General features: G+C 35.7%; 2 protein-coding genes across 5 annotated transcripts in view; both read left to right on the top strand.

Moving 5' to 3' along the window:
- Positions 1–5,041, top strand: part of dnajc6 (DnaJ (Hsp40) homolog, subfamily C, member 6) — a 35,466-nt gene extending 30,425 nt beyond the window's left edge. For all 3 annotated transcript variants that reach the window (XM_044129665.1, XM_044129663.1, XM_044129662.1), the window contains one exon: positions 559–5,041. In XM_044129665.1, the coding sequence (XP_043985600.1) occupies positions 559–663 (105 nt within the window). In that variant the 3' untranslated portion in view covers positions 664–5,041. The remainder of the gene's footprint in view (positions 1–558) is intronic.
- A 4,693-nt stretch (positions 5,042–9,734) lies between these two features.
- Positions 9,735–19,312, top strand: part of lepr (leptin receptor) — a 41,883-nt gene continuing 32,305 nt past the window's right edge. The window contains exon 1 of one of the 2 annotated variants that reach the window (XM_044129811.1): positions 9,735–9,840. The gene's annotated coding sequence lies outside the window, so the exon portion shown is untranslated. The remainder of the gene's footprint in view (positions 9,841–19,312) is intronic. The other variant, XM_044129812.1, reaches the window with a different exon arrangement.

The raw sequence follows: 19,312 nt of genomic DNA, 5'->3' as shown, positions 1-19,312 counted from the left end.
TACAGTTTCACATAATACTATAATTGTTATGGTTTGTCTCTCTGACTTTTATTTATTTTTATGTGATTCTTTTCTGTTTTTATAAACAAAAACGGGATAGTGACAAAAGAGGCTGTGTAATATATATATATATTTTTGCTTAAGTCATATCTACAATTCTTTGTTTATTTAATTTACCATAAGAAATGGAAATGTTACTATCAAAATAAAAAAAAATGTTTCCCTACAAGTCAGAGATCCAGGGACAAAAGTTAGAGATTTCCTTCCTTCCTGTAAGAATATTTTCTAATTCATAGGGATTTTTTGTTTTGTATCTTAAATAAGTTAAAAATAACTCGGAACATTAAATTGGAGTAGATGTAGAACTTATATGTGTAGTAAATTAAATAAGATGAAAAGAGGAGGTGGTGTTGCCATGTCTTGTTCACCTTTTATATTTATTTTACATGTCCAAGCTTTCATATGTAATATTAAAGCACCATGTTTATGTGCCAATAAAAGAAGAGAAGTACTAATTTAGACTTCAAGGTATAACAGTTATATTCCTTTGCTTCACAGGCAACAGGACAACCTTATGAACAATATGCCAAGATGATTTTCATGGAACTGAACGATGCTTGGTCAGAATTTGAGAGCCAAGGACAAAAGCCTCTCTACTCCTAAGAACAAGTGAAAAGCAGTGAACAACATCAGGATGTTCCTTCCAGTTCTGTGTTCTAACCCTTAAAAGTGTCACCATCTCTGAAATGACTCACCATGTAACATCATCTGCCTTTATACCTGCGCTTTCACTCAGATTGCTCCTTTTGCCCAAAACTCCCAACATCGGTGACGGCAACAGACGACCAAACAGACAAAATAAGTGTCGCTGAACACAGATATGCTCTCTGTACGTACAGTATGTGGTGCAACAGCAACAAAGCTCACTGACCCCTTTCTTGACCTCTAGACCCCTGAGATCAGCTCAATCAAACCAACAGAGACGTCTGAGACATGGAGCTGTTTGAAAACAGGATACCGCTGGATAAGAGAAAAATAAATCAGGGAGCACATTCAGCAAACATTTCCTCGACTGCTCCTTGCCAGAGCTACAGAGAGAGCAGATACTCTTACTGTAAGGCACAAAAAGCATTTATATGCATCTATGTTAGCTAGAATATAGGGTTTGCTCTTTGATCTGTGTGAAAATTCATTCAGGGTCTGTTGTGAAATCCAACCCATAGGAAGGATAAATTAAAAGGCAGCAACATCAAGTTACTGTAAAATTATCTGAAGGTAGGTTTTTATTCCACTAAACATTGTTTGTTTAGATCAGATTGAATCTATTACAGTAGTCAATGAGAAATACCCTCAATATGTGTTCAGCAGAATTAAGATTTTATGATTTTCTGAGATTTTTTTTATCACTTTTGCTGTGTCATGTTAATGTGGTGTAAAGACATTCCTGGAGGATTTGTCGATGCCATTCTTTATTCATGATGGTGTTCCCAGGCAAAATTGTGAGTGGACTAGAGAGAATCTTTACTTAAAGCAGCTACCACCATTTCGTTTTGGAAAAGTTATTTTTCAAGATATCTCAAGCAGTTTTACATGAGGTTTCAGCCGATAAAATAACTTTACTTAATTCCTTCAGCCCATTCCTGGTACTTTATGTAAAACATTGGTCTTTCCTTGATGTTTTTGTTCGCCTCACATGCAAAAACACTTACACATCCTTGTTGCCATCCCTCAGTAAACTCTGCACTCATGGTAGTTTCTCTCCTTGAATGTGTTGATGATTTGACACATTGTTTATTTGTGTGCATTCTTAATATGTGAGGCTATTCATATGCAAACCAATGATGATGGCTTGTGTTTCCGCAGAGATGATATTGACTGACAAAATAAGATTTAGAGCAACACTCACTTTTAAAGCAACTATGGTGTTTTTCTAATTCAATCAGAGAGCCAGTAGCTGGCCAGTCTTTGTTAACACTTTACTCTGAGCTGATTATAAAATCATTGAATCATTTCTGTGGCAGAACTAAAACACATCATGAATTTGTTATTTCTTTTTTATTAGGTTTCTTTTTTTTTTTTTTTTTTTACTAAATTTGCAGTTATTGGTTTTAGTCTAATAAAAAGCGCCTTTAAGAGACTAGCTGTCTGCTTAGTGAAAACAACTTTTCAGAGCTTTTTGACTGTGATTCTTGATAGGCTTTCATTTCTGCTAAGTACATGATAAGTACATGTTTAAAATAATTGGTTCTTAGATCAAAATGTGAAAAGAAACAACACTTTTTCCGACTACTGATTCTCTCTGCAAGCTGGGAGTTGTACATTTTAGGACTGTAAAGCACCTCATGCATAGCCTCATAAAGTAATATCAATTTGCAATTGAAAACCTGTGAAAGCACAAACATTTTTAATGTATTTAAAGAAGCAGCTGATGCACATGTTTGATCAAATTACAAAGCAATACACCTGAATGACATAAATACATCTGTATGTTTGCTAAATGAGTTGTTTAATCATATCAGCCATGTTGTTTGAATTAATTTGTCTTCAGCCAGACAGACAAAATTAAAAAACAATTTGCTCACTTCAACACAACACATATTTGTTTCACTAAAGTGATAATCCCACACAATGACTGCATTTACCTAGAAAAGGCCATGTGAGCAACTAGACATTAATCAGGAGAAAGAAGCAAACCTAAATAGACTTTATCGGATAAATCTTGATTTATTAAAAATAAAAGCAAAGATGTAAAACATTTTACACATTTTTACTTATTTTGTTTATTTCATTCATTATTTTGATATTACTCCATCACCTCTTTAAATTGGATTTTTACCTTTAATAACTCATATCTTCAAAATAAGAAGGTACTGAACTTTAAGAATTTTATTGTTTTCACTTGACTTGTGTTGTTTACTTTGATGAGACATTTGTTTCCATTTTGCACAGTTTTATATCAACTCTAATGTACAGGAGGCTTGACTTAGGGAAGTGTTTGAAATGGTTTCATTCCAACCTAATTTGTGTGAGCTTTGTTCCATTAATATCAGCTATAATTGTTCTTCAGTGTGTTGGAAATTGTTTAATAATTAGAATAATGTCCATGAAAACTTCAAATACTATAAGGCAGATTTAGACCAGGGCAACCCTGAACATTTGGCCAAACTGAGGTGTGACCTGATGGTGTTGGATGGACCCAGCACCACAGAGATGTTGAGTTGGATTTAGGTCAGGTGTGTTTGGGCTTCAGGAACTATCTGAATACTCTTGCCACATGAAGCCTGGCAATTTTGTACACCAGGAGAAACCCAGGACCCAATGCACCAGAGTACATTCTTCAACTGATACCTAATGGTCATCTGGCAGAGGTCAGAGTACCATCAGTGGATTTACCTCCCCAGACCACAACTGACCAACTAAACCAGTCACTGTCATGTTCTGCAGACCTTTTATATGTGAAAAGCTCAGCAGCACCAGTGGTTCTGGCCTTTCAGTTCTGGTATTCTATGGCAAACTGAGCTTTGTAATTCTGTATGTCAGACCATCAGAAAGTCTGTTTCTGATTGTTTGGTCAGAGTGGCCTGCTGGAGCTTACTTTGGTGCTGATGTTTTTCTTTCTTGGACTAATTAGTAGACACCAGTCCATCAAAAGGGTTAAGGATTAGAGAGCCCTGCCCAGCTCTCTAATGAGTAGAGCAGGTGTCGCCAACCCTAGTCCTCTAGAGCTACTGTCCTCCAGGTTTTGGATGTATCAATTCTCCCCACACCTGAATCAAATGAATGACTCATTATCAGGCCTTTGTCAAACTTGATTACCACTGTGAAGAGGTAATTCAATCATTTGTTTCAAGTGTGTTGGGACAGGGATCTATCTAAAACCTGCTGGACAGCAGCTTTCAAGAACCGGAGATTCCTGGACTCACTGGCTGTTTCCTGGAATCAGCTCCATGCAAACGTTTTGTGACACTCTGGATGAGTTTCAACCTCTGCATGGTCCAGTTATTACTTCATTCAACCAGGAGCACAGCAACATTGTTTTTTACATTTGGTTTTTACATATTGGAATGCTTAACCAATCCAATGAAATGTCACTAAGTTCCTGCACTATTTGACGTTTAATGTCCTAATCTTAAATGTATTGAGATTAGGATTTGGGTTTCTTTGTATTTTCCAGGTAGGGGTAGGTATGGAAAAAGGAAGAACATATCTACTTCCATTCTGATCCCAGATTGAATTTCCTTCTGCGGGTTTTACAGTTTACATTTACAGTCTGACTGTTTCAGAAAAAAAAGGAGGAATTGTTTTATGTAAAACAAGTTGTAGGTTTTATGTTATTCCCAGGTTAACAACCTGGAAATCACGCAACTGTTTTACTTTGCTTAAAAATACCTGGAAAATCAACAGATGCACCCAAATTAAGCATTACATTTGCATTCATGTCCTCATAAATAGGTACCTTTCTTGACACTCATATTATCTTGATGCAGTTGAGTGGTTAGATGAAAATTATTCTTTACTTTATGCTTTCCAGTCAGTTTCAAATATCTCAAGATTTCCACTGTAGAATAAACAGCGACTGCAGGGAAGGTTTGTTTCACCCATAGAGAACTTTCATTCAGGAGGAAAAGTTTTGTTTGGAGCCCTTGAAAAACAGCAGGTCTCAGTCTGAAACTAAACTTGAAGCTGATGTTTTGTGTTTTCTTTTATTTGAGTAAAGCTGATGAAGAGAGCTGTCTGTTATCTATTTACACCGAGGACCTAAATGTGAAACGACCCTTGTTAACCCCACCGCTGACTGACAGTGCAATCTTACAGCTAACCTCTGTACTGTAATCAGTCCATGTGTGTTGTTTGAAGCTGTGGTATGTATGAGTCAGATTTGACTACTTTATGTCACGTGTTTGCCTGTCTGCTGTTCAAGTATTAATTAATTGTGTAAAATTTTTGTTCATGTGTTTTCTTTTTAGGTTCTGTTTACTGTTACAGGATGTATATAATGAACATGTGCAGTGCACAAAAATAAACAGTAAACAGAGTGAAACATCAGTATTTTCCTTGATTTTTTTCCCCCCCTGATTGCAATTCTCATTTTTAAACGCAAGATGGCAGCAAAAGCGACTCAAACTGTTCTTTGTTCTGTGTATTGTGCCTCCTAGTGAAAATTACTTAAAAAAAAAAAAAAAACTATTAAAATGAATAAAATTCACAGAAACATAATAAATCCAGATCCTACATGCAAGTATTTAAAACAACAATGCAGCAGCCATAAACATGGCAAATATCATATTTTATCATATTCATATGTATTTTTTTCATGAATTTGTATATCAGTTCATGAACAAATATTTCTGATAAAAATAAGACATGGTTGATTTAAGCTTTGCAACATACTGTAAACATGTTTGTATTATGGAACTAATACTTATAGGGCATTTTATCTACTTGAAATTAAAAGTTAATGCACAGTGCAGATGTTGCTGTAAACTAAACCAACTTGCTGCATTTCAGTTCTGCTGCTTACCTTTTGTGAGTCAAATGGTGAGTAACATGTGGAAAAGTTTCTCCTTGGGGCATCACATCTGGGAGAAGCAGGACTTTGGTGCTGCTGTCTTAAAGAAATGGGTATAATTGGAAAATGACTTCATCGTAAAACAGGATCATTGATACCATTTAAATTTTTCCTTCTTTCTTTTCCATCCTACTCTCTCTCTTGACGCATACTGACGCATTTCCTGTGCTTGGGAAAATATTAAGGACGTTAACAATTAGCAAAAGATGATATTTTATGTCTTGCATCCCAAAAGACGCAAGACACACAAGTATTTAAATGTCCCTCTTTGTTTGTTTGTTTGTTTGTTTGACATTAAGTAAGATTCAACTAGAGGGGAAAACATGAGGGGGTTGTCCTAATTTGGGGACAAATTTAGGACAACCCCCTAAATTATTGTCCTGACAATTTAGGACAACAATTAGGTGGTAAATTAAAACAACCTAATTTACCCCCTATGTTTAGGGGGGAGTGGAGAACCCTCCAATCATGTATTGGTATGATTAAACCAAGTCGAATAAACATGTAAAACTGTCACGCAGGAATTCTCATATAACTCCCAAAACATTTAAACCTAATAAATTGCATTATGTTAATCTTGTTAGAAATTACCTCAAAACTCACTCTACAAGAGCTCATTTTGCTTTGATTTTAGTTTATATGAGAAAAGCGTATCAGCATATAAATGTTTCTGTTTTCACACATCTGTTCTACTGCTGATAAGGACGTATTTGAGAAACAATTTTTTATTTATTTATTTTTTCATAAGACATAAGTCTAACAAAACAGTTGCAGCATGCAGACAACATTTACCGCTGCAGCTCTCTCAGCTGGAAAATGTTCAAATCTCAAGAGATGCTTCTGCTTCGGTCTAGGAAATCATTAGGAGCCCAGAAAGAGTGTTTTCATACGGCCTCTTGACTGGTCATTAAAATAAATACCTGGAGATTTATAATGAAAAAGTTTTGGTCCATTAGACACAATTGTTGGATGTAGATTCAAAGTTTATCACCTTGATAATGAATGTTGACATTTGTAAATACGTGTAGAACAGAAATGGAAAAGAGCATCATTAAACATGTTGCTTTTTGTCTTACTGTCATGGGTGTATGGGGGGACAAAAAAACTCTGGCTTGAGTTTGAAACCCAAATTCTGAGAATGTTATTTTTCGCCATCCAGATTTGAAGTTCTTTCTGGAAATGGTCTGTTGTTTTTCTTGTCAGTTTGCATTCAGAGAAAATTCTTGACCATGACATGAGGAAATAAATGTATACATTTTTAAAAAGCATCCTTGAAGGAGTGTATTTTGGCTTCCTGCACTTCTTCATGACGTTGTGTTTAATGACCCATAAGTCAATTTATTTCTGGTGATTAAAATTCAGACATCAGATCCAAAATATTAAAGTTGATATACTGATTTTATTCCCATGAGTATTCATCAGAGGGCTTCAGAAGAACAGCTGCTAAATCAAACCCAGGACCTTCCTGCTTTAAGTAAACAGTGCTACCAACTGTGCCACTGTGTAGCCCACAGTACATCCATTAAACACCAGACATAGCTGGGAGGCCAGTAGTTTAGCTCGCACTCATTATGAGAATGAATGAAAATTTGGGCTCTTTATTGGTGCATTTGAACTATTCTGTGTTGAATAGAATAGCAAAGCTTCAACAAATTTTAAAAACTACGGGTTTATCTAAAATGGATAATTTTGGGGGGGGAATGGACAAATCATAGCCTTCCTAAAACCAAAACCCTACGCCCTTTGACAATTTGTGGCCTTCCCTTGAAGTTCTGTGGCTGGAAACCAGTTTATTTAAATTTGCTCTATAAAGTCTGAAAACGGTAGTCAAATAGCCAAAAGGGACCTTGAAATTCAAAGTGGTGCATTTCTCCTTGGGTGAAATGCTCAGTGTTTGAATTGGAAGATAAAACTGACACTGTCTCCTGTTAACTTCAATTTGTAAGAGCCCCCTTATTTTATTGAATCTGACTAATATTTTCTACTTTGAAAGGTTAAAATATTCATCACTACATGCATTCACTTGTTCAGAAATTGCAACATGTTCTGGATGATTCAATAAAAATGTGTGGCCTGGAAATGTGTGTGTGTCTCTGTTTGCAGGAATGCGTAGTTTGCATTCCAAAGCACAGAGATGTTTCAACAGGAGTGTGCAGTTTTCTCAGAATCAGAGCAGTTTTTATTTCTTGACCTCTTCTTACTGCTTTGATAAGGAGTAACATGTTCTGAAGAGAGTTGTGAGGTTGCTGTGTTACATCTATTGTACTTCTAAGCAGAATGAACCATTAATATTCAGTCAAATTTATAAACTTGTCCTAATGAAGCATGCCGTTTACAGATTATGCCACTGCGGTCCAGATTTCAGGAACAAAGGAACAAACCTCTTGACCCTGTTGTGGTCAGCAGAGTTTTGGTACCTTACTGGTAGTTTAAAAATAAGCGTTCCTTTTTGGTGTCGCTGCCTCGCACTCATGGATTGAAAACAGCTGCACCTCTGATGGAAAAAACAATGGAACTGCAATAATGCCTTTACCAATGACACAGCACTGTTTTAAAACAGCAGATTGTTGTTGGGGCTTGTAGCTTTTTGCCCTGCTGGTTATTTCTTGGGGTCAATCTAATTATGAAAGTACAGACTACTGTAATGATGAGTGACCTTCTGGAAAGTCTGATGGACAATAACCTTTAGTGCTTATTAGTCAGTAAAGAACTAGATAATCATGGGAAGATGAAAATAAAGGACTTTTTAAACAAAACATAATGTTTTATTTGTAATACAGTGTTTCCATTGTATTAGAAAATATTTATTTGTTTGAAACAAAACATCGGCACCACATTAATTTCCACCCCTACAATTGTACGTTTGGTTGTAACTGAATCCTTTTGAAGTCTTTACTTTTAAGCCTGATGGGAATGTTTAGGAACTTTTGATTAATAAAACATAAAAAAGCAAACAATACAAATACAATGACAATAAATGTATAAGCCAACACCTCAGACTGAGTTAAAAGCCATTGAGAAGGAGTAATAACAAACTGTGAAAATATTAGTAAATAGCTGTCTCTGCATTCGATGAGTGCTTCTTGAAGTTAAATAGACTTTTGTATTTTCAAAAACATTGATTTTTCTGCGCTTATGATGTTTGGCAGAATACAGATACAAACTGCTTTGATGTGATAATTTTTAAGCACACATTCTTTTTTGAAGGTGTCTTTTTAGTCCCCAGAGATTCACATAAAAAGATTTGGCCCCCAGGACATGAGTTTGACACATGGTTTAGAATAACATCCCCAAATATTGGGTGAAAAAGAATCAAATTCCCTGACAGGAGGTAACTGAATTGGGAAGATCCTATCAGAAAATATCTGAGATTCCTGCACACTAAGAAAAATAACCAAAAATTACTTCATAGCAGGTGGGAGGACAATAGGTTCTGGACTAGTTACCATGCAGATCTCTGGAAGAGTACTTAAAAGTACCTTTACAGACCATGAATCATAAGACTGGAGTCAATTACTGTATAACACATACATTCTCTGGTAGTGATATCACTTCATCAGTACCATTTCTTCATTTGGGTGGGATTTATTAAATGTTTTTTGCTTTAAAAGGCTGTATCACAGAAAATACTAAAGAAATATGTTTAAAAGTAGATGTGAGAAAGTATTATTTTAGTTTAATGCAAAGACCATTCATAAGAAACAATAGGATTTTATTACTTAGATTCTGTCAGAAATCCTGCTGATAAGTAAAGTTGGGTTATATCCAGGCGATTTGTTTGTTTGGACTCAGTGTGAATCAATTAGAGTTCTACTCTGGCATCACAATTCACAGGGAGCTTTTACTGGAGAGGGCTGGAAAAATAACAGGGTCAAGGATCACTTTTAACATGATGTTAAAATAGCATTGTGATTGATGTAGAGAGGAAAATCTGAGTGGGGCACTACCAGTAAGCTCTTCCGGATCCAGAAAACCCCCTTTGGACCCATCAGCATGGGCACAGAGTGACACGTGACTGTCACCCAGTAAAATCTGATATTCGTGCCATCCAAAATGGCCACGCATAGTAAACGCATGCCATGTGTGTGGTGGGTATTCTGACACCAAATCAAAAATAGACCCTCATACCCAGAGACACATAAACTGCTCCTCGTTTGTCTCTGCACTATAATCATGACAGGTGTGGGGCTTCAAACACTGAAGATGCCATCTGGAAAGAAACTTGCTCGTTCATGAAATACTGCAGCAGTTCTGCAGACCTAAGGCAGCAGGTTAGTGGCTTTCACACAGGATTTTCAATGAATGTTTGATATTTAAGAGACACAGGAGTTCATATTGTGTTATAGCTCAGATTTTAAACAGTGGTTTAGTTTGTTTCATCAGTATGTTAAGGATAATATTACTGTAATTACAAAGTAGAGAAAGTGATGAAAAATGTGTTTTTGTCACATTCTCTAGATGTTTAGGTTTTGGCTTTAGTTTATTTATGATCATTAATGTATTGCCAGTATGACTTTGCCCTTTCCTTCATGGCTGGTTTGGTGGTTTATTCTCATGTTCTGCTTCCTGTATATTTTTTATTATTTCCTTTATATTCTTAAAACAATCATCAAGGGTTTGTGTTTTTATTTGTTCAGTATATTATTTTTGAAATATTTTTTGGGCTCATTATTGCCTTTTAGGCTTGATGTATGCTGTTCATTGTGTTCATTATTTTCTACAGTATTTTTTTTTTGTCACATTTATTAATTCCTTAACATTTGTTTCTTAGTTAATGTTTCTTAGATTTAATTTTCTCCTTTTGCTTCCTCATGCTCCTCTGTGTTATATTGAGCACAACACTCCTGCTCCTTCTGCCAGTTTTTTTTCATTAGTTTTTTTTTTTTTTTTTGCTCATCAGTTTCATTGCAACCACCTGTTTTCTGCACTATTTAGGACTCTTAGTTTCAATCAGTCTTCTGTTTTGCTGGTTTTTGGTCTTGTTCCATGTGTAAGTTTTCCTTTATTTAATAAATTACACTGAATCTTTTTTCCAAATGTACTTGGTGTGATTATATTTCAATGAGACACTTTATGTGACATCCACACAAAGTAGCTCATAACAATGAAGCAAGAAAGTGAATGTGATGTGTTGTTTTCAACTTTTCCACTCAAACAGAATTCTGAAAAGTGTTACATATATATATTAGTATTTTGTCCTCTTTACTTTGATGTTCAGAAATAAAATCAGAACATCACATTTAGGCCAATTAATTAGTAAGTCATCTAGTTGGTTAATTGCTTTACACTCTGGTCGATCACATAATTCCAAATAACAAACAGTGTGTGTGGCTGTAAGAAAAGTTGCAAGAAAAGAAAGTTCATTGGGTAGGCCTACTTATGCGTGGTGCTGCAAATACTCTGCAAGGCAGACATAATACTTTTGTTTCTGTTTTTTTTTTTTTTTGGTATTCATGTCAAATTCCTCCTCAGAAAATAACAATAAAACCTTACAAGATCGGCACAGTTTTTTGTTTTAACTCTTCTCCTCCTCAGTCTCTGTCATTTATCTGTGTTGTTTCTGCCTCCTCTATTTCTTAGTAACTTGCTCAAACTTTTAGCTGTGGAGAAATTTCTCTTCAGTTCCTTGTCTCCACATTGTTGATTTGGATACATGAAGGACACGAAAGCAGAGACTTGATGAGTTCATCATGGATCTCTTTCTATTGATTCTTTGGTCCCCACATTTTCTAGACACGACACTCATGAAGGCCAGGAACTGAAACAACACTTCTGTCATTTTGTCAAGTTTATTGTGGCATTTTAAGCAGCTGAAGCAGCTCACAGATGTTTTCAGGGTTGGAAATTTACTTTCTGTTGTCTCAATGCTTTGTTTGAGTTACAGACATCACACCAAGTGATTCAGCCTATCTGCAAATAATAGATTTTTGTGCCTTTTAAGTATTCCTGTTTTAGAATTTTAAAGTTTTATATTTAAAAAAAAAAATTAGTTTGAGGATTCATTGTTTTTCTTTTTCTTTTATTTATTTTGTATTCAGACAGCTTTAATTTTTAGATGTAATTATGTGTGGCTCTGTCATACATAGTTATTTCCAAAGACAAACAGAACTCTTTTTAGATGAGACTGCAGGAGAAACGACTCTACTTTAAGTTACATTGTTCCTTCTGGCATTCAAGAGACTTTAAGATTTTACTTCAAGTGTCACAGCAAACAGCATGGTTATTAATCTCTATTGTATTATTTCACATTGAACATGCTGTGTATGTCATCAGATTATTGTCAAGTTTTAATGAGGGCTTAGATACATTTTCATTCGGCAGGTGGGTTTCAACCATTAACATAGTCCTCCAAAATACAAATGCTTAAAAGCATAAAAGATAGTAAGCAGTAATTACAGCTGAAATTAAACCAGAAGTTTACATGCATTGCACAAAATGGAAAGAAAAAAAAAACATTGCTGTCCGATATATCAGACTAAGCATTAAATTATTTCTATTTACCGTAAAGCAGAACATTGACAGATTGAGTTTTTCCAAAATTTCCAATTTACCAAAAGCTGTTCATTACAATTTGCTCATATTTTAAGTCAAGTCCTCCTGGAAGAACTGAGAGAGGCAACTGTTTGTTGCCTCTCTCCATACACACCTTTTCAGCCCCTCCCACATTCTTAAAATTACTTTGAGATTAGGGGCTAAATATGTCAGTTTCAGACCATGGAATCCTGTAATGAAGCCACTTTCATCACATTGAGTGACATTCCCACATGTCTAAGCAAATTTTTGTGGTTCAGCATAACAAGAACACTGTGGCTACTAACTACAGGGTCCGTTTTATCCTTCTGGTTCTCCTTGTTGGGTTTCTTTGGCTTAGCTGTTTGCTTTATTGGATTGGTCTCTTGCTCTAATTTCTTCTCTTCACATTTTCAAACTAAACTTTTAACCTGTTTATGATGCAACAGTGTGATTTTGATCAGGAGTTTATTGATTATCATTTCATGAAGTATATATGCTCAGTTTTATATTAGGGATTTTATAATTATGAACAGTGATTGATCAAACATGAATGTTTTGTGTTGAAGTGTCCTTTTAAATTTTTTTTTTTTGTCTTTTCTGTTACGAGTCATCAGCTTCTTCTTTATACTGAGTATCATAAATATCTAACCTAACTTTTTTTTCCTGTTTGCTCAAAAATTGTAATTCCTTTACGTAATTTGTTTCAAAAAGTGTTCCGGGAAGGAAGGCAGGACACAATTTACAATTTTGGGAAAATTGGACTTCTGGTTGAAAAAAAAAATAAATCACCATTTTGTTTGCTCTTTATTTTTCTACCATCATTGATTTCCATTTTATTCTGTGTTTTTGTCAATTCATTTCAAAAGGTTCCTGTTCCTCTCATTCTAAATCATCCACTCTCTACCTATAGATGCATTTGTTTTGCTGTGTAGTTTGTCTTTCCTTCACCTTATTTTTTGATAAGCCACACAATTTATTCCAAGAACACACACTTACCTGCTTAGATGACTAAGAAGGTAAACATCACTGCTAAACTGATGGATTATAAAATAACTAAAGGTTACCTGTTGCTTAAGGCTGAAGCAATTTATAGTTGCAGCAGCTTTTATTCTAAGGGGGAAATGAAATACAAGACAAAAGTCAGTTTTAATAATGTAGAGTTTTCATGAAAGCCTAACTTCCCAGAAGCCAAACAGGTGATGGACTCTAAACTGTAGATTGAACACATTAGAGTAGGAATGACTCAAGCACTGAGTCACTTTTGCAACTGTAGAGGCAGATAAAAAAGCCTAAAAATCAAGAGTGACTGTTTTTAGGGTGGGAGCAATATTGTATAAACAGCAATGAAACCAATTTCACCTGCTCAACGGATCCCAAACTGGCCGTTTCCAACCTGCTGTGAAGAAGCTGGAAGACATTGAAGCTCAGATGACTCCAACCCAGAACCACCTGTGTGTGTGTGTGTGGGCGTGCGTGTGCGTGCGTGTGTGTGTGTAATATCCCCTGCTGCTTGGAGAATGCAAGCAGAGGAAAAAGTACATCAACCAAAAACAGTTTCATCATTACAGAGCTGTGGATGGTTCATTTACAGTTAAAAGCAGAGGTTTACATGCACTGTGAAAAGACACATACATTTTCACACCGTCTGATGTGAAATCAGAATAAACCTTTCATGTTTTACCAACACATTCTTTATTTGCTGACTGCCAGAATAATGACAGGAATAATTTTTTAAGGTAATTTTTATTACTTTCTTCAAAGTCAAAAGTTTAACCGCACCTCATTAGTATTTGGTACCATTGCCCTTAGGTTGTATGACTTGGATGAAACTTTTTGGGTTTCCTTCCTCAAGCTTCTCACAACAGTTGGCAGGAATTTTGGTCCATTTATCCTAACAGAACTTGTATATCTGAGCAATGTTTGTAAATCCCCCCGTTCGTATAATGTACGGAAGGATTGAGATCAGGATTTTGTGAGAGCCACTCCAAAACTTTGCTATCCTTGAGCCAATTTGTAACCATTTTGCAGGATGCTTTGGGTCATTGTCCATTTGGAATTCCCATTTGAGCTCAAGCTTTTACTGCCTGTTGTTGCAGATGTAAACATCTTCAGATGGGGAGCAATTGGGGGAGCAATGTTATGATGACGTGCAGAAGGCGGAGTTTTGGAAAGAGTAGAAGTTTCTTAAAGAAACAGAGACCTATTTTAAGGTCTAAATTTTGAAGTCAAATTTCTACTAGGGATATATACCGGTACAACATTTTATAAAAATTTAAGTTAAGAAAAGTACTTCATTGTGTTATAAAATGACTCTGGGGTAAAATGAGCCATTTTCCATATTTAGATTCATTATGTAAAGGCAGTCTTAGTCTTAGTTAGCTGAGCTTAGGTGTGCCCACCTCTGGCTTACTCACCCACACACCCACACTTATACCTGAACACACACACATGCACACGCACACACACGCACTCCATCCTCCGTCCAACTCGACCCCACCCCTTATCCCTCACTTCCCTAAATAAGTCACTTTTAAGTGCATTGTTTTTGTTTTGCACAATTCATTGGGTACAATAGCTTTTTTATTGTTGCAAATTACTGCTAAACAGGTGTTTAGTTAAAAAGAAAACAAGATGTTTTTAGAGGGCTCAGAAGCCAACATTAACATTTGGAAAGAAAGTGTTAGAACTGTATTTCTTCTGTAAATTCCTTCTGTAAATTCTGGACACTAACAGGTACCAAAGAATTGCACAAAAGTCCGTGAGTGACAATGGAGTCCCTGCTCAAAATTCTGTGAAAGAGGTGGATAGAGCCTCGTGCCGGAAGCCTGTTGAAAGGCTGTTTACATCGTTTTAAACGGCGTGATTGTGAGCGTGAGTGGGAATAAAAATACCAATAGGTATTTCGTTCCATATAACACAGTAGGAGTGAAACCGGTAAACCTTTCATGGATGCAAACTCGACTAAAAACCCACCAGTCAATTACGAATTTAATGATGGAACTTGACTTAATGTCGTGTTTTGATTGTTGATTCTATGTTGCATTGTGTTTCTGTGTTTGATATTATGTAAAACACCTCGAAATGCCTTGATGCTGAAATGTGCTATACAAATGAAATTTGATTGATTGATGGATGGATTGATTGATTGATATGTTTGGGAAGTTAAGGCTTCATGGTATCTGAGAAAATCTTGTTAGCTTCTGCTTGTCCATCATAGCATGTCTTTTTCAAAAGTGCATATTCTGTTATGAGAAATGTCAGTGTCATTCTGTCAAATTGTTCATACTTTGCTGCTGCTCCATCTATCTATTGCTTTTCATCAGTGGTGGTTCTAGTTTTTTTGTGCTCATGTGTATGAGACTTGATGTCAAGTCTGCAATAAAATACAGATCCATTCAATACATTGAAATACTATTGCAAAGCCCATTTATTTTGAAGTGAAAGATATTATATAGATTATACACAGATTGATGTTTGAAAACCTTTATTTCTGTTAATTTTGAAGATTTTATATTTAGTTTCTGAAAAACATGACATTTAAAATTTGAAAAATACTCCAGACCAGCAACAAAATAAAACTATTTTTAAATGTATATTTAACACCTGCTTAAAATTCATTTTCAAAAGATTCTTTTAATCTGACATACAATTCTCATTGGAATATATATTTTAATTTATTGGATATGACTATAAATGTAGAAACTTGATTTAAGGCATGTACCCTGCAGGCAATATAAATGTATTAAGTATCATTTAAACTTTATTTTTGCCCACACACAAAATGCTATACTTTTAATTTCAGTGTATGGACCTCATGTTATAACTCACAAATGGAACAATTGATATAGAGAACAAATGTGAAAATATCTATTTTGATCTAAACAGAATTCTTATTAAATTTATGATAGACCAAATTAACTTTCAAGTGTTATCTAAAAATGACATCAGAATACAGTTTGCCACTTTAAATTTAGAAAGAAATACTTAGAAATCAACATACGAAAAAATAAACAAAACATTTCTAAAAACATCTGTTGGAATTATGATTTTCTGAAACTCAAAATTCAAGCAGCAGAAATTCAAACAGCTAAATAAGCCTCAGAAACCTTTTTCAATTTAAAATGCAGCTACAAATGCTATTTAGGGCGGCAATATCAATATATAATCTCATTTTCAATTATTTGGTTGTCTTTATAGTCTTGGTTGAAAGGGGAGATTTCAACAGGTTTAACACAATAAAATCTGGTGACGCACAAGCTTTGGACCGTGTCACTTCCTATTTCTTTTCCCCTGACAGCCTTCAACTCCTTTCAAAATTGTTGTTGTTTCATGGGAAAAAACAAACAAACAAACAAAAAAAAACGATATGCACTTTTTCATAATCTTGCTTGTACCTCAGAGGATAGCATCTAATCTGCTTAGTGCAGAATATGTGACGGAGAAGCTGCATGTGTCAGCATGTGGGTGAGTAAACCAGAGGTGGGCACTAAGCCTGTGGGAAAGAGTATGGTTTTATGAGTGACTCATTCAGGCTGTGATGAAACTAGTGCAGTGTACAAGGTGAGAGTATATATGGTTCTGCTCTGTGTAAACAACAGAATGATGGGCTGGGAGGGCTGCAAGACAGAGAACTGGGCCACACAGTATAAGAGAAATCACATCAAACCCCCTCAGGCCCTCTGCTGTGGTGTGTAAATTCTCCTGGTGTCCAGCCAGAATTATCCACAGAAATTTGGAAGAAATTTGTTTTTCACAAAACACACAGAAGAATCCTAACAACACGGCCCTTAGCTCTAGATCAGTGTTTATGTCCTATGATGAATGATTCATCTAATACCACTCGTAAACTGAATTATTTGCAGGCATGTTCTTCATTCCTGTGAGATTTGAATGCTGTTCTCTCATTGCGTTACCATCTCTACAAACACAGTATGTGGGCACAATACTTTGCTGTTCTATCTCATTAAAAATTGTCTGTGCTGTCCCAAATTAGTTGCAGCACAGAAAAATCTTCTAATTGCCCTTTTTGTTACCAAAAGATGCAAAGAAACCCTAAATCCTTCTTAAATTTTTGCCTTTATGCAGTGTTATGAGTTCTTACTGTAAAACTTTAGATTAAAGTGATTTCTATAATGCATGAGTAAATATTTTTCATAGTATTCTCTTTGAGTTTGTTGCATTTCAATGTTTTTAGAAAGAATTCACATTTAGACATAAATGTGCAGAATTATTGCTGCAGTTCAGGTCTTCTGTATGCGACTCTGAAATTTGTTGGGACATTTCATTTCTTCTCTGCTGATCCTTGGGTTAACTGTGAAATTGAATAACAGAGTTTGAAATGTAGGTTGTAGTGCTGTTGTGGGTGTACAAGGTGGGCAGAGTACATAACCTTGGGGGACACCAGTAAGATGGGATTACACAAACTGACATAGTGACATTTATTTTGGAAGGAATCCTTGACCCACAGACAAAAGTATGCACAGTTTGTCAACCATCCTATTTATACTGGTGTAGTCGAAGGCTGAGCTAAAAGCAACATTCAGTATCCCAACATGTTGGTGTTGATTTTTCAGGGAGACCAAGAGCTGGTTGTAGTGGTACAGAGATTGTATCATCTTTACATGCAGTGGTTTTGGTTAAAACCAGGAGAAATGCGGGTTCCCATTTGTGTCATCACCAGCCTCCAGATGGTGGCTCATGTTTTAGGTGGACAGCCTGCAGAACACCATCTGGCACAGCTGCCTTTATTACTGTTGAAGATGTGAAGAATTTACTCAACTTGGTAGGACTGGAGAATGAGTATTCAATGGTTGTAGTGTTGCTCTTTCATCTCTCCTCAAACTAGACAGAGAATACTTTTCCTGGCAAAGAACATCAACTATACAACTGCACAACTTGAAATGATCAACAACCAGATGGTACTGCTAGCCAAAATAACAAAGAAGATCATATGAAGTAGTAGGCAAATTTTTAAAATATTTTTTCAGACAGGGTGCAGCTGCTTCCACCAGAGCTCTCACAGCATCACACAGGTCATAAAGTTGTCTGTCATTTGAATGTGTTGGATCCGAAGTTCTTCTGTATAATCGTCAACTTACAAGTTCCTCAAACCACTGCTTACGCAGCCACTCCTCAGTATGAAGAGTTTTGTTACTCCAACACTTGAATAAGTTGTCAAGTCTCCTCTGATGACTAATAGATACTGAGTGCTAGAGCCATGGCTGAAGTATAAATATACCTTATGTAACTGTTTATGTTCATCACCGACATGATTTCTGATGATGTGATTTTAATTTCATTTCTTATTTAATGGAAACACCACTAATGCAAAATGGTTTTTTTGACATTAGCAGAATATAGACAAAGATTTGCTCACATTTATAATTGAGACAGAGGTACATATAGGTTTCTACTTCAAACCTTTCATGTAGGCAGTAATGCCGGGCTAACATGCAGGGTACATTGATTCATACACTCAATTTTCCTTTGATCGATCTTGTCTCTTGTCTGATGGTAATTTCTTACAATGCATTTAATATAGGACCTTTGGGATTACATTCAGCATTGGTTACATTTCTTGACATGATTCAGCATAACTGTCAGTACCAGGAAAAGCACTGTGCTGATGTTTTAAAGAGCTGCCAGTTGAAGTTTTGGCACAAAAACTACATTGTTTTCACATAAAACACATAAAAATTGCATTTTTTAAATTTTACATCACCAGAATGTGCTTCCTAGATGACAGTACTGAACTACTGGCCTAATTCATATTATGGAACTGGATGCATTAACAAGAACTACAGCAAAAGCATTAAATTTCAGACGAGGCAGCATTCCTGGATGCACATAGTTGGTCTCTAATCTGGTTAAAGTGTCACATTGTTTTTAGTCACTATGCAAAATTTTCTGTTGTGGTGAACATGTTAACACATGCTTGTGTGATTGCAAACAGAAGCTTTTACTATCGCTTTTCAAGGTACAAAAACGCATTCAAGCTGACTCAGGAAAACTGTAGTAATGTTTGTGTGGTAAATGAAAGTGACTTCTGCAGACAGACCAATGTTAGTCTGAGAACTCTCATTCTCAGAGGAGAAACCAAATCCACACTTAGAAAGAGAAGGGTTTTCTGTTTGTGTTGTCTCTGTACCTATTGTAAATTGACTTTTATTTCTCTAGGTTGGACGCTGGAGAGTTTGGGAACCACAGATCTGTTACAATGATAATTACAAT

The sequence above is a fragment of the Gambusia affinis genome, linkage group LG10 (genome assembly GCF_019740435.1).
Source record: "Gambusia affinis linkage group LG10, SWU_Gaff_1.0, whole genome shotgun sequence".
NCBI lineage: Eukaryota > Metazoa > Chordata > Actinopteri > Cyprinodontiformes > Poeciliidae > Gambusia > Gambusia affinis.
Note: the sequence above shows the minus strand (reverse complement) of the source record. Positions and strands in the feature narration are given on the sequence as shown.